This window comes from Eleutherodactylus coqui, chromosome 13 (genome assembly GCF_035609145.1).
Source record: "Eleutherodactylus coqui strain aEleCoq1 chromosome 13, aEleCoq1.hap1, whole genome shotgun sequence".
NCBI lineage: Eukaryota > Metazoa > Chordata > Amphibia > Anura > Eleutherodactylidae > Eleutherodactylus > Eleutherodactylus coqui.
Genome location: NC_089849.1, coordinates 14,060,037 through 14,086,428, shown reverse-complemented (window position 1 = coordinate 14,086,428; position 26,392 = coordinate 14,060,037). Strand labels below are relative to the sequence as shown.

Here is a 26,392-nt window from a genome sequence, read left to right as displayed (position 1 = left end):
CCCCCTAGGAGCTGATTGGTTACCATAAGCAAGGTCCTAGCACGCCACAGCAATTCCTCTCCCAGAGCAGCCGTCCCCCTTCCTTCTCCCGCAGAGCATCTCCCCTGGCCATCTGCTCCCTCACAGCTTCCTCCACAGATGTGTCTGTGCCGCCTCTCAGCTCTGTCCCAGACGCTGGCTCTCTGCTGCTGTGACCGCGGACAGCTCGCTCCTCTGCTCGGCGTCTGCCGCCGCTGACAGTGACGCCGGCTCTCTGCTGCTGTGGCCGCTGACAAACGGGAAGAGAGGGAGTAACTCCCACAATCTCTTCGTGTTAGCTCGTCATTCTTAAATCGTGTTTCCCCAAGTTAGCGTGATGGCTCCGCGGAAGTGTATTAAGTCGCCTGACAATTTCTGTTTCATTTGTGGTGAATATACAGTGTTGAAGCAACAGCTAAATATTACAGACTTTGTGAAAAAGTATACTTCGCACAAAAACTTGGAGATCAAGATAAAGTATGGGCACCTCATAAAGTGTACAAACGGTGTGTTGAGGACCTCCAAAATTGGTTCAAGGGTAAGAAAACCGCTTTCCATTATGGGATTCCCATTGTATGGCGAGAGCAAGAGAACCGTAGTTACGACTGTTACTTTTGTTCATGCGATGTGAAAGGGTATAATCCAAATGGAAGCATTCCATTATATACCCCACTCTTCACTCTTCACCCATCCCCCACGGCACAGATATACCAGTACCCAAGCCTCCTGTTACCTTGGAAGAGATACCTAGCTCCAATGTAGGATGAGTCATACCTGAACCAGATGACAAATCAAGTTCTCTATTTGAAGATGATACAAGACCAAATTTTTTTCCCCAGGAGATGAATGATTTGGTAGGAGACTTGAATCTTCCCAAAGATGCCGCTAAGTTACTCGGTTCGAGGCTCAAAAGCAGGAATTTATTATTGCCAGGAGTGTCTTTTTCATGGTTCAGACATCGTGAAAAGCAGTTCGTTCCTTACTTTGCCCAGAAAGACAAGTTGGTTTATTGCATCGATGTCGAAGGTTTGATTGGTCATTTCAAAATCCAATATAATTCAAAGCAATGGCGTCTTTCCATAGATTCTTCAAAAAGAAGGCTCAAAGCAATTTTGCTCCACAACGGCGGTTTTTACGCTTTTATCCCTTTAGGTCATTCCGTACACTTGAAGGAGACCTACGAGAACTTGGAATTGGTTCTTCGTAAACTTAAATATGAAGACCACGGTTGGGAAGTGTGTGGGGATTTAAAGGTCTTGCGCATGCTGCTCCGGCAACAAGCTGGACATACCAAATCCCCTTGTTTTCTGTGTCTATGTAACAGTCGAGACCGACAAATCACTGCACCAAGAAGAGTTGGCAGACGAGGGTGCTCACAGTCTGTCCTTCGAGGAACTTTGGTACCTCCACATAAAGTTCTTCTACCACCTCTCCATATAAAATTGGGATTGATGAAGCAATTCGTGAAATCGCTTCCAAGAGATGGAGAATGCTTCACATATGTGGTCACCAAGTTTCCAGGCCTCTTGGAGGCAAAATTAAGGGAAGGCGAGTTCGACAGACCAGACATTAGAAGGCTTATAGCGGATCAAGAGTTTGTCAATACCATGACGGATTCTCATAAAGAAGGGTGGATTACATCTAAAGAGGTCGTAGAGAAATTTTTAGGCAATAAGAAAGATCCCGATTACAAAAAGATCGTCGGCCGAATGCTGAAAGCATCTCAAGCTTTAGGTTGCCTGATGAGTTTGAAAGTGCATTTCCTCCAATGCCACCTTGACTACTTTCCTGAAACTTTGGGAGCTGTGAGTGAAGAACAAGGTGATCGATTCCACCAGGACATTAAAGAAATGGACAGAAGATACCAGGGAGATTGGAGCATTACAATGATGGCAGCCTACTGGTGGATGTTTCAGAGAGACATTCCAGATGCTACTCACAAGCGTAAATGTACCAAGAGGAGCCTCACAGGGAAGAAGAATCGATTTTAGTGTGTTTTAGTGGCTCAGTTCAAAACTGATTTTCATGTAATATTTGTAATTAAAAATTAATTTTATAAGTCTATTTCTATTTATTTTGAGGTATTGCCTTATTTAACATAGATAACTGAATGGTCAGGAAACGTGATGTCCTATGACAAAACGGAGGTCATTTTCGGATTCAGCGTACCGAAAAATATAAAGATTACCTGGAATAACCAAAACAGCTCTTAAAAAAAAAAAAAAGAAATTTTTTTGCAGACCTGTGTTACCAGCATGTAATCTTGTTGTTCCCTAAATAACTAAAGGAGGGTTGCTATCCTTATAGACTATTCTACTGCTGGCTGATAGGGCATTAGATTGGAGAATCCGCCAACAGAGTACTTGTAAAACTCCAAGAAGCTGTCCTACAGATGTGATAAATGGAAATATTGGTACTCTACTCCTTATGCAGAAACTGTGCCACACAAATCAGATGGATGTTCTAACCCTACAGAGGAATATGCCAGATTATTAGTCCCTAACTGGCCCTTGCTGGAGTGGTTTCTGCACTTAAACCATCCAGACAACAGAACTCGCTCCTTTATTGTTCCTAGATAAAAGAGGGGAGGAGGATTTCAAGAAGAAACATATTACACCAAGACATTACACATGTGATGACACAATCTTAGGACAAGCCGAAGTTTAAGTTTTAGCTCTAAACTGGAAAGTTAAGAGGATTCATGTATGTAGTTTGTTACATAAGAACTCCCAACTGAAGTCAAAGTAAAAACTAATCCTAATGATCAGTATTTTAATGAAAGCTAAAAGCCAAAAAGGTAAAAAGCACCAAATGGGTACTCCTTCGCATAAGGCAAAAGGCACCATACGGCTACTCCTTCGCATAAGGCACCATACGGCTACTCCTTCGCATAAGGCAAAAGGCACCATACGGCTACTCCTTCGCATAAGGCAAAAGGCACCATACGGCTACTCCTTCGCATAAGGCAAAAGGTAAAAGGCATCATACAACTACTCCTTTGCAAAAGGTAAAGGCACCATACAACTACTCTTTCGCATAAGGACATGGCTTCAAAAAGAAAGTCTTATGTAAATTTTTCTCTTTAGTAGTGTTGACTCTGGGAAAGATGGATCAACCCTCTCAACGCGGTTCTGTTTTGTATGGCTTCTTTCAGTTCGATCATTTGCATGTTGGTGTCGGCTTTGATAGCATCAAGCCAGCACGTTCTTTGGCGACCAGGTCTTTTTCCGCTGACCACTCCCAAGCATTAATCGAGATTTCTAATGAATTAGATCACATTGTGTGACCAAAGTATGAGAGTCTGTTTCGTCATTTTGCCCTTCAGTGAAAATCTTGGTTTGATGCGGTCTAGGACTATTAGGTTTGTGGTTTTGGCAGTCCAAGACATTTGTAGGAGTTTCATCCTCCAGTACCAAAGTTTGAAGGCATTCATTTTCCTCTGGTCAGTTTTCTGTCTAACTTTCGCAGCTGTGAGTTGCGATTGGGAAGAGAATGTCGATGCAATGCCCCTCTCTTCATTTTTCCAGATCTTATCCATATGTTGCGCTGTGACCTAGCATTAAGTCTTTTTATTTTGAGGTTGATTTTAGATCTGAGGAAGATGAAGTCTTGAACGGCTTTGATTTCTTCATTGTTCATTTTTATGCTTCCTGTACCATTACCGGCTGTTAGGATCTTAGCTTTCTTGCTCTTTAAGTATAGGCCTGCTTCTTCACTTCCTTCTTTAAAAACTTAGTAGCAGCTGTTCAAGATCTTACTGACTTTCTGCAAGCAACGTTGTATCATCTGCATATCTTAGATTGTGGAGGTTTCTTCCAGTGATCTTGACTCAAGATCGAGGATAAGATGCAGGGTGAACAATGCCGGGGATAAGATGCAGCCTTGTGTACGCCTCTCCCAGTTCTGGACCATTCCATGTTCTTGTTGGAAGTTTTGACTGTAGCTCTTTGGTTCACATACAACGACTGTACTAGTTGCCCCAGATGTCTCAGGACTCCCATTTGTCTTAGGCATGGCCACAGCTTGTCATGTTCAATGCAATTGGAAGGCTTTGCTGTAAACCGATAAAGCCTCTGTATGTACCCCTGCTTCTGGTATTCTCAGGCCTTTTCCATGATCTATAGATTTGCAATTTGGTCTCTTGTTCTGCTTTCTTTGTGATAACTGGCTTGTGTATCAGGGAGCTCCCGTTCAACCATCGCCATCATGCGTTACTGTATAATTCTCAGTAGGATTTTGCTTGCATGTGATATTAAGGTATTATACAATAGTTTGAGCAGTCTCTTGGGTCACTTTATTTGGGAAGCAGCACAAAAACTGACCTTACCCAATCTTTTGGCCATGATTTGACTTCCCAAATCTTGCAACAGAGTGTTAGCGTCTGGACTGGCGGGGACTTGAGCAGTGCAGCAGGTACGCAAGCAGTTTGAAGGCTTTTCTGAGTTGGTAACGGATTCAGTACACTCAACTGCATCCGCCAAGATGTCTGGTTCTAATGCTGTTAGTTCTTCTGTTTGCGGTTTATGGTTTGCGTACAGTTCCTCTGTATATTCCTGTCATCTATGCTCGATTTGATCAGGATCGTGTAATTCCTTGCCATTTATTTTATTTTTTTAAACATTAGGGAAGAGGTGAGTGTGTTCTTCCATATACTCAAAACTACCCCTCATGTTCTTCGGATCCTGTTCATACGCAGTCATCAAGTGTCTTACCTCCCTCATCCATAAGGTATTCTTTACCCAGGACACTACTGAAATGTATGGTGAGGAAAAGAGGCTTTGTCTAATGAGGTTTCCACTACAGCTTACAGTCTAAGCCCAGTGGTCAACGGCAAAGCACAGAGACCATAAGGCATTGGAAAGAGGTCCTAGTCAAAAGTCAAGAAGATATAGGCCAAAGATCAGATGCCAGGCTTAAAGACCCAGTGGGTAATCAGCCATAGACTTAAAGCCCAGAGACTATCAACCATAGACAAAGGCCATCACGTACGGAGTTTGACTATTGAGCACATAAAGAGCCCAACCCTTATAATTTTCAATCTCATAGAATTGAGGTAAGGGGGGGGGGGGGGGGGGGGAGCCAATCCCATGCAAAGTGAATCTACTAAAGGCTCCTGCACTGTGGCAAAAGTGATATCGGGATGTGTGCGACGCCCTTATATCGCTCTTGCAAGATATTGGCCCAGCAGGTCCTACAGAACACTCACACCACACTTGTCCTGTCACACCCGTCTATACGCCGTCCATGGATATAGAAAGGAGTCATCTGTCGGGGAGAGACCCTGTGTCTACCCTTCTTCTCTAAGCTTAGAGCTTAACACTGATGTCAGCTAGTCTCCCATTGGCTGACCGTCAGGTTCAATTTCACTGGTGCAGAGCCCAAGAGCGGGAAAGCAGCTTCACTAGTCTCTATGCAGGAGGAGGAGTCCAAAAGTGCAGGAACTGGGAGAGGTTATATAAGCAGGAGGCAGTGAGCAGTTAGAGGAGAGCGTAGTCAATGGAGGTGGAGATAGGAGGAAGTACTACTGCACTGCTGGCTTGCTCTCCCGCACGAGAGCAAGCCAGCAGTGCAGCACATTGTCTTCCAAGGTAGAGCGTAGTGTAAACCCGTTCCCTTGGCACCGCACAGGAGGAGAGAAGAACCTCTCCCAGGTCTGCCTTTTACAAAATCATGAGTCCTAACTACCCCCAGGTGAATTCAAAACTAAGATTAGCCTTTCAGCCACTTGTCCCTCTGCTTCATATACACTTCACTAAAATATAAAATCAATCCTTCTTGGAAATAAATCCACAGGAAAAGGGGAAAAAAAGGGGGGGGGGGGGGGGAGGAGAGGCGTTAAAGTCAGGTCTTAATCAAATCAATATCACTGTATTTCGCATCGTGTTCACTTGCCTGCTTCATGCTGCATCTTCGTGTACCTGTTGCAAATACTTTTATGGAGAACTGTGAATTCAATTTTTATTTCAAATATCAAAGTATTAAATCTGTACACTCCCACATTTCTAAACTATTGCTGGACTCTACTTTTATCGAAACTATTATTTTTTTTGGCATACCATCCCGAGGGTCTAGCTGGAGTGTTGGCGTCACCGTGACAAAAGTAGTTAAATGTTCGCAGAAAGTGGCAGCATCAGCAGTGTGTTCAATAAAAGATCAGCCTTTATTGCTCCACGTTCATAAAATATACAGGCAATGTTTCGACTTTTAGTAGAGGCTTGAGAAAGACTGCTTAAGTCGAAACGTCGCCTGTATATTTTATGAACATGGAGCAATAAAGGCTGATCTTTTATTGAACACACCGCTGATGCTGCCACTTTCTGCGAGCATTTACCTACTGAGGGTACTAAAGGTCCATAGTCCCCACTGTAGCTTGGCATGCTGTGATACCTCTGCTGATTCTTTGCATCTGAAGTGAGTGCTGCGGGATTTCCTTTGCTTTGGAACCTGACAAAAGTAGGCCTTCCCGTCACACGTGCTACAGTAAGTTCTTTGGGGGCCTTGCAGCAATCCTTTTGAAACCCTGGATGCGAGGCATTTTCATAGGAAACCAACCTCCCATCCCAGCAGGGCTGAAGGAATCCCCTGCTGCAGCAGTCACAGCTGCAGCAGTGGATCCTGATATTCTCAGATTGTGCTTAATGGAGCCAGCAGCAGCACCAGCCCCATTGAAATCAATAGGAGATGATCACGATCCTCTGATACTGCTGTGACTGCAGTAGCAGGGGACTTCCCAAGAAGTTTCAGGAAGAAGTGGGGGGGGGGGGGGGGGGGGGGGGGGGGAATGGCTTGAAATCTAAACCCTACCCAGAAAATAATCCATAATTGTAGGAAAAAAAAACAAAAACATCACTTTAGAAGCACTATCATCTCCAGCATATCATCTTGCAGGTCCCACTTTTCTTCTGATTGAAAAATTCCTGCCTCCTGAAAGCACTGCCTCCGATTGGCTGAGCACTGTGCCCAATCAGTGACAGCGTTGGGAAATCATGCAAGTTCATCGCCATTGTTCTCCCACAACTACAGGAGGAACACAGCATCCACCAGGGGTCAAGAGGATGATTCCATGCTTACCAGTTGCTCCCCATAGAGACTTTAACCAAACAGGTAACCTCTCACCCATTGAGCTTGGTAACCAGGCCCTGCAGTCCATACCTTTAGAGTTCAGGAGCAATCCTTGAAAGATCTGAGATAAGCAAGCAGTAGCTGCCTAAACAATTTCCAACCTGGCCTGTAGCCAGTAAACAGGAACTGAGGTGGTAAGGGTGTTCCCACATTGCAAAAGATTTAAGAAGTGCTAGCTTCCTATCCGCAGGGAGGCGGGCTTGTTCATAGGTGCTATCATGGGTGTAAGGGAAAACCCCCTTGCGACTTATCCATAGAGTAGCTAATAAATGATTGTTGAGGGTCTGACCACTCTGAATTGAATAGAGCAGTGGTCACATATGCAAACCTATGCCCAAAGGCTGTTCTCATGACCGCAGGAAGTCTAAGTGATCATTTATAAACTATTCTGTGAACATGTGATAAAGCATGCGATAATCCCTAATCTGTGGGGATAACCATGATTGAGGGGGTCTGACTGCTGGGACCCCCACCAATCCTAAAGGTCACTTCCTAGAGCCAGGGCTATACATCCATGCAGCAGCATTAAATTTTCATGGCAGCACCAAAGACTAAGTGCTGATGCAAGTGGATAAAGGAACAGCATATGCATGTCTCACCACCCATCCATTCATGTGAGGAGCTTTGGGACCCCCCCACTCAGGCCTGGTGGGGTCCCAGCTGTTGGACTGCTACCAGTTATTCCCATTCTTGTGTATAAAGAACAACGTTATAGCTTGTTACAACCCCTAAAAGGTGTACCAAAAACTCCCCCCCCCCCCCTTCAATCCACAGGATATAAAAGTCTGATTGGCAAAGATCTCAAGCTGAGAAACCCACTCATCCTGAAAGCAGGGGTCATGTGCCACCACCGCCCCCCTCCCTTATTGTACCCCCAGCTGTCAAGACAGTAAATACATATCCTGAGTGAAGGGGTTAAGTATCCCTAAGCTCAAAATCCCCCTCTTATGCTGCCACTGGAGACCCTTTAAATAAAAGACAGTACAAAAGTCTAAGAAAAACACGTATATTTAAAGACTACATAAATATACAGAAGAAAAAAAAAATTAATCAAATCTCAGTCTGGGCACGAGTAATACAGGATGCAGCGGCGGTCCGTCCACCTCAACAGCACGCAGGTACAACAGTACAAGTACACGAAAGAAAGAACGCTGCCGTTTGGCACATAAATCTTGTACTGAACTCGACCGAAACAGCAAATGTGGAAGGGATGCGAGAAGCTAAACTCCCTTCACTGTCCCACGCCGCTCGTCTCCGCCATCGCGGGAAGGGAACCGACTTTCTGTAGAGATTATCCTTCTCACCTAAATCTATCTTATTAAAGAGTTTGGTTGACATAGCAAAAACACTGGAAGGGGATGAAACACACCGCCCCCCTCTGTAGATGCATGGTACTGCAGGTCCCTTTTAACCAATACCACATATTATATACCCTCCAGTGCAGACTTGACTTATAGATACCCTAAACATTAACTATAACTTGCATAAAATGGCCTTGAACGCCGTTGCCGAACACGAAGCACTAAACCGCCCACTCATAGCTCAACACTATGCTGAATGCATGGAAAAGTTTCTTTTACGGCTCTACTTTGTGGCTAAACTCTGGCATAAAACACTGACCTGTCCACTGTACAGAGATGCATATAATGGAGCTCCACCTTGTGGTCAGACTCCAGCACTACAGGCTGCCTTAACCAGTCCACTGTATGAAGATGCATGTATCGGAGCTCCACCTTGTGGCTGATGTCCAGCACTACAGGCTGCATTGACCCGTCCCCTGTGCTATATTATATATAACACAATTTATACATACACAAGTGATGCTCCACCTTGTGGACAGATACTAGCACTAAAGGCTGCACTGAGTTGTCCACTGTACTGAGGCATGTAATCTAGCTCCACCTTGTGGCCACACCCAAGCACAGCAGGCTGCATTGATCTATCTATTGACTATTTGATGGTCGGTTAGAAACATGGAGCTTTAAAGAAAAAAAAAAATCCCTGTTTCTATAAGCAAAGATTACCTTATCAGGCCTAAATTCTGCCTCGCGGAATCATCTGTAAAGTCCAACAAGCTATTTAGCATTTTTTTTTCATTTGCAAGGAAAGATCCAGGACTTCTATGGCAGACTCCACATTAGAGGACACTTTGGGACATTTGCACATTTAACTTGGTCTAAACATGAGTAATCGCATTGTCCCATGATCTGTTCAAAATATTGTCGTCACTCCAAACCGAGCCACTAGAGGGAGACAAATGATACATTTGCAACCACCGTAGAGGTTGAAATTTGCATTCAATCGGACGTGTGCGCTTGCTGAATGCCAGCTCACCCCATCCGGGATCATCAGAAGGTGCAGGAGACAGAGGTGTAACATGGAAGTCGCAGGCCGTTTCCAATGATTGAGGGTCCAGTATATAGATGGGGGTGGGGAGGGGAGCTCTCACGTGCAACAACGATGCATGGTTTGCATGGAGCCAGATCTGTAAAAAAAGTTACAGCCAAGACACCAGAAGCTCTAACATGCTTACCCCGAATTACAAGTATCTTATCTCTATAATGGAACCCAAAAAGCTGCGCAATGACTTAAAGGGGCGCTCCATTACTGCAGCCTCAGTCTAGGGTGCCACCCATACTAAGGTGTGCCTGCATAAGACGTATTCTACAAAGACACGGTAGCACCTGAAAGTCACTTGTCGAGTAGCCCAATAAATGTCACATCGGGACAAATCCTTTTAACCCTTTCAAGGCTGCAGACAAATCAGATATATGATCAGAACATTGGGTGAAAAAAAGTTGTGCTTTTAATAAGGGCTGCTCTGCTGGATGACGCACCAAAAGGGTCTTGTAGTCCGTTCCTAGGAAGGCAGGAAAGTTTCTCTAAAACCTTATGGGTTCTTCAAGAACCGTTACCAGTTGTTCGGACAACAGAATAGGCTAAAGAGCTGGAGAAACAATGGTCAAGAAGGCAAAAAAGGGACTGGCCAGCTTCCCCCGTAAGACCAGATGTCAGTTAGACGTCCGCCATATTGTCCCGCGGTCTATTTCTCTCGGTAGTAGAGTAGATAGTACTTCAGCGGATCGGGAAGAGGCAGGCTCAGGATCTTCTCTCGGAGATAGTTGACAGGAGGGTCTTGCTTTGTGTCGCTAGTTGCTCGCTCTTCCTCTTCTCTGGGATCTTCCTCCACGTCTTCGCAGTTGTTGTTGTCGTCAAAGGGGTTTGGGATGCGGCTGGCGAACATTTCTTTGTCTAGAAAGACTATGGTTTCCATTTGGCGGCGGCGCAGACGCTTACGCTTGTAGCGTGGGGGGTATTTTAGGACCCCGGCACCACCCCTGCAGGTGGTCTCTTGTTTGATGCGCTTCTTAATACGTCCTCTGATGGTGATTCGAGCCAAGTCTTGCAGTGAGCGCACGTTGGGAGGAGCTGAAGGAGAAAACAGACAGGATTCATTCTAACAAGTCAGTTTAGCTGCTAGAAGTTTGGGGCTCATTCACAGGCGTTTGAATATTCAGTCAGTAAAATAGCGCTTTTACGGCGTATGCGATGTTTTGCGCACTTTGTATCTCTATCCACTGTGTTTAAGCGCGCAAAAGAAATAAAAATAAAAGCTAAACTCCTAAATTAATGTCACCTTCTCACACTGTCTCCTAGCATCATGCACACAATGTATGTGTAGTCACTGCGCATATTGCACGCCCACGGACTTATAGATGTGTAACACATCAGTAGAACATGCAGGTTTTCTTTCACGTGCGAAACACGTTTGATACCCCAATGCAAGTCAACTGGGGAAATGCTGTATTAGGTGCATAAAAAAGGTATATAATACGGACTGAAACCACACCATGTGAATGAGCCCTCAGCGATACATGAGAATATGCGACTTATCATATGGGTGAGGATCGTACATCAGCTTACCTCCCAGCAGCCAACACAAGAGAAGGAGTATATGGGCACCAAAAACAGGTTACATTGTAAAATGCACCAAGTATTCTTAGGGCCTTACTAGCAGCCTGTTTGCGCCTTAATCATCATCTCGTTTTTCTTTGATGCATTCCAAGATCCATAACTTTTTAGTCTTAGCACGGACGGACGGACGGACGGACACACAGGAGAAGTTGGGTTTCAACCTTTAACACTAATTTTATTTAGGCTTTTCAGGAAGTCTGATGGGTGACACAGCCCTTACCGTCCATCTTTTACAAGCTGCAGTTTCATTGACCGCAGCATGTCAAGGGTTAAGCAGCGCGGATCAACAGCTTCTCCGATCCCCCCACTGTTAAAGCAGGTAATGGGCTGCCATTAGACATCTGGGCCCTCAATCACCGTGGCATTGGAATCCCATGCCACACGTCTGATGAAGTGCTTTAGAAGGCGAATGCATCAGAATAAGGCCCCTTAAGGATTACCTTAAAAAGGCACATGAGCAGGTAAATGAAAACCACTGCAAAGACCATGTTATCTTTTGGCATTTTAAAGGGGCCCTTCAGTTCAGGGACAAAATCTGTCCAGGTACCACAAGCGGGAGTTATATGACCAGGTGCCATCCTTTTCCTAGATGGCTACCAATCCTAGGACTCCTTTCTATTCTTCCAAGATGGCGGCTGCGATCCCTAAACCACCAATGCACTCTCTCTGCTCAGTGTATATTGGTAGTCTAAGACATTACACACTTTTCTGATTGACCAGTGCTGTTCATGTGAGCAGAGCCAGCCAATCCAAAACCATAGTGCAATGTTTGCTGACTAACACAGTTTGTTCGCCTATTGACAGGTGCGCTGCGGGATGTTGGAAGAATGCGGTGGGTCCTGGAAGATGTATATCTGCAGCTAAACTGGGTCAAAGGATGCACGCGGTAATACAAGGTCCGCCTCCAGGCATGTTGGAAGAAGAGGCCCCCAGAAGATGCGGATCTGAGGCAAAGCTGCTGGAGGGGGTTACGAGATTAGCTCAGAGTGCAGAAAACCCCACCCAAGTGAGGGCGACCGCCACAGCAGGAAGCGCCCGCACACCCACAGCATGCAAGGAAGAGGAATACGCGCAGAAGGCATGCAAAAGGGGGAGAAACATTATGCAGTAGAGACCATCTGGTTGCACCACATCTACAGTTGCCTAAGGGTACTTTAACATGGGCCAATAATTGCTCAAATAAAATTGCTCAAATGAGCAACTGTCACCCCGTGTAAATTACCGACAGAGTACTTACTAAGTAAGAAGTCACTCAGACGCTGGTCGCTCCATTTCAGCTCACTATTCTTTATGAACAGGCAGTCTCATCTTTAAACGACTCCCTGTTTGCAGTGAATGGAGGCGGGTGGCTGAAGAGATCTGACACTCCGCCTCCATTCATAAATGACTATTCCTCCAGTGTAAAAGCACAGTAGCGATAGTTGTCCCATCTAAAGTCACCCTAACGAGTTAGTTCTGGTAACTATTGGCACAGATAGAAGCCTTGCACTTACGCAGATGCAGCGGGTGTCTCCTCCCGTTGTCGGTTTTACTTGGTTGCACTAGAGGAGCGAATGACACGGCCAGGATCTTCTTGGTGTCCCAGGTGGTTAGACCCGTGCGGGTTATCTTTGTAAGCTGAATGAAAGAGGGGAACAATACATCTGTATAGTTAGACATCAGCCCCCGAAGCCAATCATTAGAGTAGAACAAAACACAAAATGCCATCAGTAAAGAACCACCTATTTATTTTCCAGGACACATGGGCTTAAAAGAAAAAAAAAAAAAAAGGTATACAAATCGTCCCAAACCCCGTTGCCCTAAACCAGGGGTCCCGAACTCCAGTCCTCAGGGACCACCAACAAGTCATGTTTTCAGAATATGCTATAGAGAGAACACCTGTGGCAACGTCTGAGGACCCGACAATAATTACATCACCCATGCAATACTGAGGAAATCCTGATAACATGACCTGTTGGCGGTCCCTGAGGACTGGAGTTGGGGAACACTGCCCTAAACTACTCGTATGTGATGGTTTATGCCGCCTTGGATGTGCCATTCTTATTAAACCTTCTGGATCACGGTACATGGGACCAGTCTATTTGTTGGCCAACGCCTGAGGTTTTACTGGTCTTCCCATTTTATGAGAGTTTCCCCGACTGTGTGCCGGTATCCGGGTCAGCGCTCTCCCCAATTACAAAGTAGACGTCCATTGGATGAGATTTTGGATCCGCTTTGTGGTTGTTTCAGTGCCAGCCGTGACCACAAGCTTACAGAAGGACATACCCGATCGTTCTGTATGCTCTGGGGAGTAGTTTTTCTTTTTGCATCACCATTACTCTTTGGTCATACGTTGGAGCGACACATTTTTAAAAATGATTTCCTTTATCATCTCCATCATGGATACTGCTTTATTATTAGTGGTGAATTCAATAGACCAAGAGCTGCCCTGCCCCCTTGCACTAGGCCCCACCCATTTAAAGGGAGTTGAACAAAAAAAAAAAAAAAAAAAGGGGGCCTCTTTCATACAGACGACAGTGATATCACGACTACAAAAAAAAGCAAAATAAAGTTGCTGCTTTTTTTTAAAAAAAGCATCACTTTGCTGCTGCCAGCAATAAACTCACTGATTTAGTCTTAAGGTTAAGCCCTACCCGTAAAATAAGCCCTGGCTGCGCCCCCTGAATGAAAAGGAATAAAAATGGAATACTTACCTAACAGGCGCAGTCTGGGTCTTCCTGCTGCTCTACGGAGCTCCGTTGGAGGTCCTGCAGTACTGCTTTGCCCACAGAAGATCACTTCTTGTTTGTGTGTTTCATAGATCCCGCCTCCAGGAAGCCATGGCTCTGATTAGTTGAGTAGTACTGGATGAACCAATCAATGCAGCGCTGGATGAACCAATCAGAGCCATCGCTTCCTGGAGGTGGGATTTATGAATTCCACTACCAGGAAGTGATCTTCTGTGGGCAAACGAGGACTACAGGACGCACGGAAAAGCTCCAGCCAGCAGCAGTTGCAGCTTAGTTTAGGGGTAGGGAAATGTATCACATCGCACGAAAAGCACTAGTTCATGATACGATAAACAAGGAGGCTACTTAGGGAAACATGGGCTAAAAACACCCCCAAAAAAGCAAGTCACTCAGATATTAAGTTTGCTGCAATTTTTTTGGACCTCGCAACATAGCAGAGAAAACATTGCGAATGTGAAGGAACCAATTGGAAACCATGGGCTTCACACACATGCCTGTTGTAGCATTGTCGCATCGCGAGAAAAATCACGTAATTTTGTCGCCCGTCTGATAGCAGCCTAATGTTTATGAATTTTCCCTACACATTTCAACAATTGCGCCATAAAGGTTTTCGAAATTTTCTGACTTTAAATCATCCCCCAGGCTTCAGAACAAAGTTTTGTCCTGGGACCAGGGGGCGGTGGGGGGTGTGCATTACCTGCTTATGTTCCACTGATTCCAGGTCCTGTTTTCAGCCGACTAAGATGGCCAATTTAGACTTCCACCCCCCTCATCTTCAGACTCCATAATCCCCACAGTACAATCAGAAAGCAGTGCAAGGCACACACAGTAGTTAGGGAATTGTGGTGACCATCTTGGACGGCTGAAATTGGCGCTGAAAACTAGAGTAGAGACATTGACAGAAGAGCAACAGCAGGCAATATCCTGAATAAGAGGGTTACTTTAATAGCAATAGTAGTTTAAAGATTTAGGCCATGCCCCCTGCAGTATCTACTTTTGACACTTTAGGCAAGCATGGTGCAAAACGTGAAATTTGGGAATGCTAGGATGGCAGGTTTGTCGCCCGGAGAAGCACCGCAGTACTTTTTTTTTTTTTTAAACTCCTGCTTTCCCACAGAATCCGCGGCCCATTCGCAATTCAGTTGTGGACGGGCCACGGATCAGATGGCTTCCATTGACTTTAATGGAAGCGGTCCGTGTGGGATCCGCACTGAAATGGAGCATGCTGTGATTTCCCCCCCCCCCCCCCCCAAACCAAAAAGGTCTGCAGATCAAATCCCTATGCTTTATTTCATTCGCGGACGCCCATGTTTCCCTATGGACAATTTGATTTGTGGATCTTCTGCAAATCAAGCCCAGCCCACCCGTGGACATTGGGCCCAAGTAAGAATTTGTGTACCTTCTCTTCAAGTGGCATCACAAGTATGCCACCCACTTTCAGCAGGTTCTTCATGTACTCCTCGTGCTCCCTCTGTACTCCGGCTCCACAGTACACGCGGTCATAAGCCGAGGATTCCAGAGAGATTTCCAGGCAGTTCCCAGCCACGAAGGATGGTTCACAGAAGTCAAACCTGAGGGAGGTACAAAATAGACAAAAGTGTAAATATCTAGGAAAGGTTTGTGTCAACCAAGATGGCTGCCATTAAAGCATTTGAGAGCACCATAAGCGACGTTTATGGACTTTTAGGACAGGGGGCATAGAGTCTGGGGGGGGGGGGGGGGGGTTATGCTCATCTGCCTCCTTGTTCCCTCACAGTCCGCCGGAGAGGCAGGAGCGCAGTGCTTGCATCAGACCCCTCTTCATTAAATGCACACACAGGACGTGCGTACCAAAAGATAAGATTACGATGCATGCATGCAGCGCCGCCTTCCTGTGCAGATCGGGAAGAATGGGAAGGCAGGTCAGTATAGAAAGCACAACCCTGGACTGAGCGACCCCATCCTATAAGCCTTGTGGCTCCAAGAGGGGTGGTCACCCAGCACAAGAGAATTGCTCTAACTCCAAGCTGCCTAAAAAAGGTATAGTAGTATGTTCATAAACAGGACATGGAAAAGAAAAGAAAAAAAAAGGTATATGTATATATTTATTTATTTCATAGAGTTGATAACAGTCCTGCCAGCCCGCAGCACCCCCAGAGCCCCACAGGCCACAGCCAGCAGACTTACTTGTCGAAGCTGTCGCTTGTGCGGACGAACTGATCCAACTTTTGCTTTGCATATTCGATGACGTCTGGATGAAGCTCCACTCCATGGTTCACTCCAAATGGTCCTGATGACAGAGATAAAGCTTAGTGGAAGCCCGAGGCACAGAGGGTTATGTCTTCTCTATGACACATTCTGTAGGCTGTGCTGGGATGCAACACGGCTCCTTCCCATTTACCATCGCTCTGCCCCCAAAATACTCACACCCCGTCCTCCACGATATCCTGCGGCGCTCCAGTCCTCCATGCATGCACACCAGATGTCACTACTAGTATGAGTAGCCGAGAGCATGGAGCTGTCACCAGGAGCCGCTGTATGCGGTCCCCGGTCACGTGATCGCCGCTATCCAATGGATAATGGTGATGACGTAAAATTTAAAAAAACACAGTTGAAGTTTGATGCTCTGTCAGTTCGGGCCCCGTCGTGCAGCCAGATGTAAAGATTAGGGCCACAAGTGTATGTTTCTGAACAAGGGACAAACAGGCCCATTTGGGGGTGAAAGTCTTCATTTATGTGTGTGCTGTACAAAAAAAATTTTTTTTTAAGTTTACAATTGCCCCCCCCCCCCAAAAAAAGGAAAATCGTAACTTTTTCCTTCTGCTTTGCTTAGATCTATTCAAAAACTGTGGGGTAAAAATACGCAGTACACCCCTATATGAATTCGTTAAGGGGTGTAGTTTTCAAAATGGGGACAGTTGTGGGGGTTCTGTTTTGGCCGCTCAGGGGGCTCTACAAGTGAGCAATGGGGAGTAAATCACGTTCAAGCATAATGTCTGTTCTGACAGCCGCCGATTACTCCTTTCAGTTTGGGCCCCGTTGTGCATATGGACAGAAGATTATGGCCACAATGGGTATGTTTCTAAAAACAGGGCAAACAGGGCGATCCATTTTGGGGGTGCAAACCCTCATTTTCATGTGCACTATGGAAAAAAAATGCCTTTAAAATGCAATTTTCAAAAATTACGAAATTTTATTTTTTTTAACTGTAGGGTCAAAACACCCCTGACCCCTCCGTGAATATATTAAGATGTGTAATTTTTTTAAATGGGATCATTTGGGGTGGGTCTATCATTTTGACACTGCAGAACCCACGCTGGCGCGGCATCAAATCGCGATAGCAATTTTTTTACGCCCATTTCGTATCGGAAAGCTTGTGTGCAGATTAACCTCATTAAAGAAAAGGCAGATAAATGGGGTTTATGAGGCGGATTCCACCGGGTAAACAAGACCTACAGGATTGGGCTTCTGGCTGTAAATAAGGTTTCTATTCACTGACAGCAAACAATCTTGTACAATAGTGAGAAGTAAAACCAAAGCACATATACAGGTTGTCCTTCTCACCCAGGATGAGTCCCACCATCGTGCTCAGATATCCGGTGCCGCTGCCCAGGTTTAGGAAGGACAGGCCCGGCTGTAGCTCCAGCGCCTCCATCACCTCCGAGTAGATGCAGGGGGCGGACAGGTGGATGTTCCCGTGTTTCCACGCCAAATCTTTATACGCAATTTCCTTGTATTCATCCAGGTAGTAATCCGCACGGTCAATGGCGCGGAACGCCTGCTCCACCTCTTCGGTGCGGATGTACTGAGCCTCCTTCAAGTTGTCGATCAGGTCGTCGTTGTCCTCGCCGGCGCTCACCGCTCCTCCCATTTTGGCTAGAAAGGCTATAAAGCTGTTAACAAAAAGCAGAACAGAGTATTTCAGCATTGAGCAGCCTTTTCATTTGTTCCCGTCACAGTTGTCCCCCCTCACCATTGAGAGCAAACGCACGTGGACGGGTGGTCCGAGAACGCACATCGAGTGGACAGAAATTTACGAGATGCTTAAAGGCGTTCTCTGCTCCCCCCGCCCTGAGATTTATGAAGCATGCTCAGGTTAGTGGAAAAGACATCAGGGACATGTGACCGCTGCGGCAAACCACCTGCTCACTTCACCCAGCAATTGGCTGCAGCGATCGCACGCTCCCCTTGTGCTGGCGAGGTAGCCGCTGCTGCAGCGATCGCACGCTCCCCTTGTGCTGGCGAGGTAGCCGCTGCTGCAGCGATCACATGCCCCCCCCTTTGTGCCGGTGAGGTCACCCCTGCTGCAGCGATCACATGCCCCCATTGCGTCAGCGAGGTCACCACTGCTGCTGCAGGAGTTGGAGAGTAGCTGGTTACCGGGTGCTGGCGGAACAGGAGCAGCGGGATTTCCACTATAATATTCATCCCCTATCCACTGGATACATGTTGGCTCACTATGGGTCTGACTACTGGGACCCCCGGTGATCCCCAAATCTGTGAATCCTGAATCCCCCATTAGAGTGGAGTGGTGGTGTCTGTGACCGCCGCTCTAGTCGCTCCTACGGAGAGCGCATCGATCTCGCTCCGTCCCACACAAACGAATGTAGCGAGAGTCACACAAGCGCTCCACCAGTTCATTCTCATGGAGGCTTCGGAGTGCCCAGATCTTGGGATCACTGGGGGTCCCAGCGGTCAGACCCCATCCTGTGCGTTTAAGTGAGAAATCCTCTTCAGGGCGCCCTCACAAGTCGCTGAGATCTACTGTGGATTTGGTTGCCGATCTGCAGGATATTTCACTCCTTTAATTGAAATTAAATTGTAGGGGTGAAATCTGCTGCAGATCTGCCCCAAAAATGTACAGCAGATCAGCAGCGCAAAAAAACCAAAAACTTTGCCTCTGTGGGCTCCGTTCACACAGGAATCTCACTGCGTCGTAAGAGGCACAAATATGAACTCTATTCTTTTGGTCTTACTCACATGAGCGGTTGTCCCCCTCGCAGATCGCAGCATGTTCCATCCTTTGGTTCTCCCATAGAACGCCTCGCCCATTGTTGTCAATGGGACCTTTAAAGACCTTGCATGGCGCTCGCAGGCCGTGTGATGTGCATGCGAGTGCGATGGGAGGCTTCCCATCGAAATCAATTGGAAGCACTTCCGATCCTCTGACGCGCGCAAAACACACCTGAAGATCGCAGTTTCACAGAAGGCACTTCTGAATGATAAGCACCTCGCACCTGCGTGAAAAACGCACGTTGGCAAGTGGGATATTGGCCCGATATCGCGCTGGCGCATGTGAATGTGGCCTTAAGGATCACCCTAAGAGCATCTATTGTGGTCCAAGTCCGGGCAATTTGTGAGATCGGCCCTTTTCTATCCAGCCCCCACATGGGATGAATAACCAGTAATACAACTGCTTATCCCCACAGAGAATCACAGCTGCTGCATCACCTCTTCACGCGTGGAGTTGTTGTTGTTGTTCTGCTGACGACACATGACATACTGATCTGTTGATGAAAGACAGTTTGCTCGTTCTTTGGTTAATGGGGTGAGGTTTCATGTAGGCCAACAATCAGGCAAACAGACATTGCTCTGGACGATTGCGTGCGTCATCAGCCCGTGAAAAGATGGACTTCAGGGCCTTCTAGACTGGCCAAATTATCGGCCCAACGTAACGAGCGCCAATCGATCGGCACTCATTTATTTTCTTTAACACGGGCCAAGAATCTGCTTATGGAGACAAATGATGGCCAATATGATAGTTAGCCCCCCCATAGGGCAGCTATACCTCTTCCTGTTCACATGGGGAGAGAAACTGCCGATTGGCGAGCATTTTTGGGCTAGGTGCACAAATCGCGGCCGTGTGCATAGGATTGTGTTTCGCAATGCGATCCTTTGCAGGCGGGCACGGGTGGAAAGTCTACAGGAAATCCCGCTGCAGAATTTCCGCCCGTGTCCAGGGGGCCCATGTCTGTAACCCTCCGTATTCGAATAATTGTGTAATGATCAGATTTTCAGGCCTGAAGTCCTTATTCACATTCTCTGGGATTTCCACGAAAATCAGCGACGGATCAAACAACAAGTGCTGCTACTATTTTGTTCGGTCAAATGGCGGCCTGCGTCACTGCAGCCGGACGTAACAGATCATGGCCAATGGGCCAGTCGTGCACTTTAGCAATTATTCAAGTCACAGCACTGAGCTGAACAATGAAAACACAAGACACCTTCTGGATTAGTGAAGTGTTCCTCCTCCTAGCTACACGCCTCCTGCAGGCCCCAAGCTAGCTCCTCCTCCTAGCTACACGCCTCCTGCAGGCACCAAGCTAGCTCCTCCTCCTAGCTACACGCCTCCTGCAGGCACCAAGCTAGCTCCTCCTCCTAGCTACACGCCTCCTGCAGGCACCAAGCTAGCTCCTCCTCCTAGCTACACGCCTCCTGCAGGCACCAAGCTAGCTCCTCCTCCTAGCTACACGCCTCCTGCAGGCACCAAGCTAGCTCCTCCTCCTAGCTACACGCCTCCTGCAGGCACCAAGCTAGCTCCTCCTCCTAGCTACACGCCTCCTGCAGGCACCAAGCTAGCTCCTCCTCCTAGCTACACGCCAGCTGCAGGCACCAAGCTAGCTCCTCCTCCTAGCTACACGCCTCCTGCAGGCACCAAGCTAGCTCCTCCTCCTAGCTACACGCCTCCTGCAGGCACCAAGCTAGCTCCTCCTCCTAGCTACACACCTCCTGCAGGCACCAAGCTAGCTCTTCCTCCTAGCTACAGGCCTCCTGCAGGCACCAAGATAAATGAGGTTGTACAAAAGCAGAAGGAACCCAAACGCAAATTGACCGATAGCGACCATGGATAGAAGCTAATGGAGCCAGAGGGAAACGAATATCCCTTTAGAGGGGGCAAGCCAAGTTACGGACAGAATAAAGCTGAGTGGGTGCCATGTCCCCCAACAAAGAGAAATGGATTTTACGCTCAGTAACAAAACTCCTTTTTATTTGCTTAGTGTCCGCCCCCTAGTGGCAGCAGCTATAACCAAAGATCTTGCCGTGTTCCCCAATGATATGGACGAGAAAAGGGCCGTCCCAGGACTTAAAACTGCTTCCCAACCTTTGTCCTTCCTGGTAGCAGCTGACCAGGACATGTGACTGCTGCAGCCAATCAATAACCACATGTCATGTTCAGCAGCCACCAGGAAGGACAGAGCAGTTTGACTACCAAAGCCCCCGGTCCCCTGCTATATTGTCCAAGACGACACTGGGCGACATGCTAAAAGCAAGACGGCGCCAGATATAAAGAACGGGGTCCGCCCGGCAGCGGGCAGGCCCAACATACGCCAGATGCAACACCTTCCAGTCCCCCTCACCCCCAACTAGAAGAGAACCTCAAATCACCGATGTGATCCTGGACTAAGAGACCTCTCACTCCGGACGGGAAATTCCACAACAGTGCTGCGGAATATGTTGCCCCTGAATTCTGCATCGAGATCCGGTTATCAGTGCAGATTGTGGTGCTGGGTATTCGGCTGGGGGATGTGGGGGGGGGGGGCGTATACCCCAACACTGTTGCAGAATACGCTGTCCCGCGTGAAAGGTCCCCAAGATCTGTTATCGGACCGTTTGCGAAGTGGCTGCATTTTTTTTCCCCCCTCAAATGGGGGGGGGGGGGGGGCGCCAGAATAGAGCATTCATTTTACATGATTTTAGGATCCTAGAATTTTTTTTTTAATGTTCCAGAAAACCCCTTTACAGACACCAGCGCCCCAACGTTTGATTCAGCGCCACAGATCTGCAGCTGCCGACCCTCTACTGTTCGTGTATAAACAGCCGTATGCCACGTCCACGCAGCGCATTCGCTGCAGATGCTGGAGGCGATCCGCACGCGTCTATCTGGGTGTGGATTCAGCGTGGATGTCACCCCCTCGTCTGAAAGAGTGGGCAGCCGCAGCATCAGGCCGGGCGCACACCGCCGCTTTGGACTCTGCATGCGGGAGGCCTGCAGTAAATTCCAGCTATGTGCCCAGCCGGTGACCCAGCATGCGGCGCAATACCATTAGGCGCCTGACCGCATCCTCTTGCAGGCCGTCATGCGCAGTACAGCTTTGTATTTCCCGCAGTGACGCGGGCACCCGCAGCTATATCCGCGACCTCGGGGCACAATGGGCTCTATGGTCGCAGATTCCATGCTAAAATAGAGCATGCTGCGATTTTTCTTCCGCTCGCAGAATACGCAATTCCAGCCATTAGGTGTGAAGGAAGATACATGCCCTTCTGTGCCCACAGAACACCCGCGCAGACGCCGATCATGGAATCCGCAATTAAAATCCTGTCGCGTGAGATCGGCCTAAATTGGCATGTTGTGAATTTAAAGTGACCCTCTGGTTTCGGGACAAAGTTCTGCCCTGCGACCGGACATCGGGGCATACTACCTGCAGTCTCCCCAATCAGCCGATTCTGGGTCCTGTAGACAAAACCATGTTCAGACTACCTAATCCCCACAGTGCATTGCTATTGGTAGACTACCAATGCACTAGAACTGCCCTCATTGGCCAGTGCTGCTCATGTGATCAGCTTTGGCCAATCAGAGCAGTGCACAGCGTGCATTAGGTAGGTAGACAATTGCTGCAGTCATCTTGGACGGCCACAAAAGGGGCCGAAACCAACAAGTTGGAGGGTCGGCAGATAACAGCGGCAGGCTGTTGGGACCGGATTTGGGGAGGGCTGCTTTACAGGTCGCACGGCAGGTCAGTTTATGCGCGGCGATGAGGTTTCTGGAGGTTTCATCCACATCGCTTGTATTATAAGACGCGGCGGATTCTGTACTGGAAATTGCGCAGCATTTATGGACGCACGCTGAGGGCTCGTTCGCACGGGCGTATGTGTATTCCAGCTGCGTAATATGCAGCGTAGTCACACCCCCAATATATGTATATTCCCTGCATACTGCAGCCGCTATGTGGGTTTTCTGCGCTCTTAAATACACAACCCCCCTCCCTGTGTCATACAGGGGAAGGATGGAGCCCAATCCAGTAGCTCCCCCTGCAGGACACCAGGGTACATAGTGACAGTGCTGTATTAGTCCCCTAATGCTCCCCGTGCAGGACACTAGGGGGCATGCCATGCCACACACCACTGTATGAAGTCCCATAATGCTTAGTGCTCCCCCTGCAGGACACCAGGGAGCCTGCTGATTATATGGGGACCTCATACAGTGTTGCACTGTGCTGCTATGTGCCTGGTGTCCAGCAGGGGGAGCATTAGGAGACCTTATACAGTCACACACACACAGTATCATTAAAGGGGTTGTCTCACTTCTAGCCGTTTCCGGACAGCTCCATAGATTGCGTAGTGGTCAGAGTTGGTACTGCAGGCCAAGTCTAATTCACTTTAGTAGGACTCGGCCTGCAGTACCAACCCAGACCACTGTGCAATGTACGGAGCTGTCTGAGAACAGCTAGGAGTAGGAGAACCCCTTTAAGGCCAGTCTCACACAACCGTGGATGTACGTGACAGAGAGCCCATTGTTCTCTGAGGTCACAGATATACTCGCAGCCCATATGCAATTACATTGTGTATGGGCGGCGGTATCTGCAACGTCGCAGGAAATATAAACAAATTTTAAAAAAGGTGTACCGCGTATGACCACCTGCGTAAGCGGTCATGTGCAGTACTATTTTGCAGCTGTACGCAGGGTCACGGCTGTAATCCACTGCGCAGGCTGTAGTGGGTTCAGTTTATGACTGTGTAAACCCTGCCTAATGCTCCCCCTGCTGGACACCAGGGGACATGCTGTACATAGGGGACCTCATACAGTGGCGCATTGTGTGTTTGCATGTGCAGCATAACCCCTGGTGTCCAGCAGGGGGAACATTAGGGGTTCTCATACAGTGTCATTAATGCTCCCCCTGCTGGACATGCTGTAGATAAGACCTCATACAGTGGTGCATTGTGTTTGCATGTCCCCTGGTGTCCAGCAGGGGGAACATTAGGGGTTCTCATACAGTGTCATTAATGCTCCCCCTGCTGGACATGCTGTAGATAAGACCTCATACAGTGGTGCATTGTGTTTGCATGTCCCCTGGTGTCCAGCAGAGGGAGCAATAGTGACGCTGTGCACTGCTGTATGGGATATGCTCCCTCTGCAGGACACCAGGGGACATGCAGCACATAGGGGACCTCATACAGTGGTGCATTGCACTGTTATGTGCAGCATGACCCCTGGTGTCCAGCAGGGGGAGCATTAGGGGACCTTATGCAGTGTCATTAATGCTCCCCCTGCTGGACACCAGTGGACATGCTGTACATTGTGGCCCCACAGTATGAGGTCCCCTACAGGTCACCAGAGGACATGCAGTATATGGTGACATGAGTCACTTAGTGCGCCCCCTGCAGGACAACAAGCTGCACAGTATGCAGAGCAGTGCGGTCACATGAGAGCAAAGTCTTCCTGCGCTGCACAAATCCCCGTCCTACGCCTCCTGCAGGACGCAGGTCGAACTGCACACTATGAAGAGCCCCCACCGCCACCTGAAAATGCGTCACAACTTGCTGCACGTCACGGATAAAGCTCCCCCCGCAGGACGTGAGGGGAACAGCGCCGCAGCGGGACCTAAGGAACAACTATGGGAGGGTTCTGCTGCTCCCCCTGCAGGAACTACGCGGAATAGCTGCAAGCCCTGACTAACCACTGCACGACATAGCGGGCCCGCGTCCTCTACACTTTGCCCCTGTTGTGCCTCCACACGCAGCGGCCCCCGGCTGGCTGGGGACGGCTCGGCGTGTTACCTCGGTCGGGCCCGGTGAGAGGCCGAGGCTGCGCTCGGTGCTCCGTTATGACGCGTCCCACACCGCTCACCTCCAGCTGTAAACACACAGCCAGCTGACCGCGCCTGACGTCACCAGACAGGCTAATGAGCTGGGCGGGGCTCCGCATAACACCGCCCTCCCACAGCACGCTCACCACATCCCCTTACTGCGGCTGCGCCGACTGCCTCGGCTTCTAGTCACGTGACGAGGCTTGTGCTGGGCGGGAAATTTCTGTCAGGCAGAGTCGTCGCCGTGTCACGTGGAGGCGGCTGAGGAGAAGCTCGACGCCCGGCGCCATTATCCTGTGCCTGGGCGCCTCAGACTTCCGGGAACTACAGATACCAGGCTGCCCAGTTAGCTGAGTCCGTGCTGAGTGTGGTAGTTATCAATGTTAAGGTCTGTTGAAGAGGAATGTCATATGAATGGCTGCATAGCGGAGGGGCTCATTCACACAGGCGGATGCAAAAAAAACGTACCGTCTGCAGATTTGTACGTCTGCGTTGCGTCTGATAAAAAGTGCAGCAAGTCGGTTTTGTCGTAAAAGACGGTCTGCAAAGAGCGCAATGAGCGTTTTCTTCCACATCTATAGACTGTAATGGTGTATTCAACGCAGCGTCCGGAACCGTAATACCGCCATTGTGATGAGGCGCACGAAAATAAAGCAGACAACGCTCAAAACAATGGCGTTAGAACGCTAGTCTGTGAAGCCCCATTGAAATCAATGAAGGCGTCGTGCTGCGGAGTTTGAAATGCAGCGCTAATTGCGGTAAAAAGCGAACTGTAGCGGAATTGGCGCGGATGGTGTGCAGGAAAATCCAAAATTCACGTCAATTGCGTTACTGAGCGCCGCCATCTTTTCCCAGGCAGCCCACTTCCACATCACCTGACCAGCGGCGGCGCTCAGCAGCGGGTGACGGTATGCGCCGCTGGTCCTGGAGCGCCGTTACCTGCAGGCGGAGATCAGCTGCCGATCCACAATTAGGCAGATTTTGATGCAGAACTGACACAGATTTTGGTGCGTTTTTTCGGCTGCGTAAAGTCCACACCCATTGCGCGATGCGTGACGCGCCATAAAGGGGCATCCTGGGACTTTTTATTATTTTTCGGTTGCTGACAGGCAGGACCCGCCATGCAGATGCCCGGAGATCGGCTGATGGCCGCTGCGCCTGCAGTAACAGCCCGGGCCGCTGCGCCGTGGTTTGTTTTTTTTTAAATCCCAGAATTCCCCAATAATGGGCGGTTTGGGCCGTGAATACAGATAAAAATAGGACATGTTGCAATCTTTAATTTTTTTTTACAAGCAACATCAGTCCACATAAAAGATGCCCGTGTGAGTGCGCCAATTTACTGGGTCTGTGTGAGTGCGCCAATTTACTGGGTCTGTGTGAGTGCGCCAATTTACTGGGTCTGTGTGAGTGCGCCAATTTACTGGGTCTTTGTGCCGGCTCTAGTCAGGCCGTAAAAAATACAGACTGAGTATGGACAGAAGATGCGTCCATGTGAACGGGCCCCGGTGTGATCGCTGTGAACGGTCCCTTGTGTGATCGCTGTGAACGGTCCCTTGTGTGATCGCTGTGAACGGGCCCTGGTGTGATCGCTGTGAACGGTCCCTTGTGTGATCGCTGTGAACGGGCCCCGGTGTGATCGCTGTGAACGGGCCCCGGTGTGATCGCTGTGAACGGGCCCCGGTGTGATCGCTGTGAACGGGCCCCGGTGTGATCGCTGTGAACGGGCCCCGGTGTGATCGCTGTGATCGGGCCCCGGTGTGATCG

At 48.4% G+C, this 26,392-nt stretch overlaps 1 protein-coding gene across 2 annotated transcripts; it reads right to left on the bottom strand.

The window, feature by feature from the left end:
- Window positions 1–8,132: 8,132 nt before the first annotated feature.
- PCMTD2 (protein-L-isoaspartate (D-aspartate) O-methyltransferase domain containing 2) lies at window positions 8,133–24,726 on the bottom strand. Of its 2 annotated transcripts, none has more exons than XM_066588003.1 (6): window positions 24,670–24,726; window positions 17,388–17,716; window positions 16,011–16,113; window positions 15,244–15,415; window positions 12,609–12,732; window positions 8,133–10,569 (listed from the first exon to the last, which is right to left on the bottom strand). In XM_066588003.1, exons 2-6 carry the CDS (start codon window positions 17,692–17,694, stop codon window positions 10,184–10,186), a joined length of 1,092 nt encoding a protein of 363 aa, XP_066444100.1. In that variant the 5' UTR covers window positions 17,695–17,716; window positions 24,670–24,726; the 3' UTR covers window positions 8,133–10,183. The 2 variants fall into 2 exon arrangements, with proteins under 2 accessions (XP_066444100.1, XP_066444099.1); XM_066588002.1 differs by having other exon boundaries at window positions 24,600–24,684.
- Between the last annotated feature and the right edge of the window lie 1,666 nt (window positions 24,727–26,392).

What these genes read in the sequence shown, in the direction of transcription:
- PCMTD2 (XM_066588003.1), bottom strand. Translation starts at nt 17,694, where the DNA reads ATGGGAGGAGCGGTGAGCGCCGGCGAGGACAACGACGACCTGATCGAC. An exon ending in TGATGCCACTTGAAGAGAAG is followed by an intron (nt 12,733 to 15,243) that starts GTACACAAATTC and finishes TCTTTCATTCAG; the next exon opens with CTTACAAAGATAACCCGCAC. An exon ending in GAGACACCCGCTGCATCTGC is followed by an intron (nt 10,570 to 12,608) that starts GTAAGTGCAAGG and finishes TTTCTCCTTCAG; the next exon opens with CTCCTCCCAACGTGCGCTCA.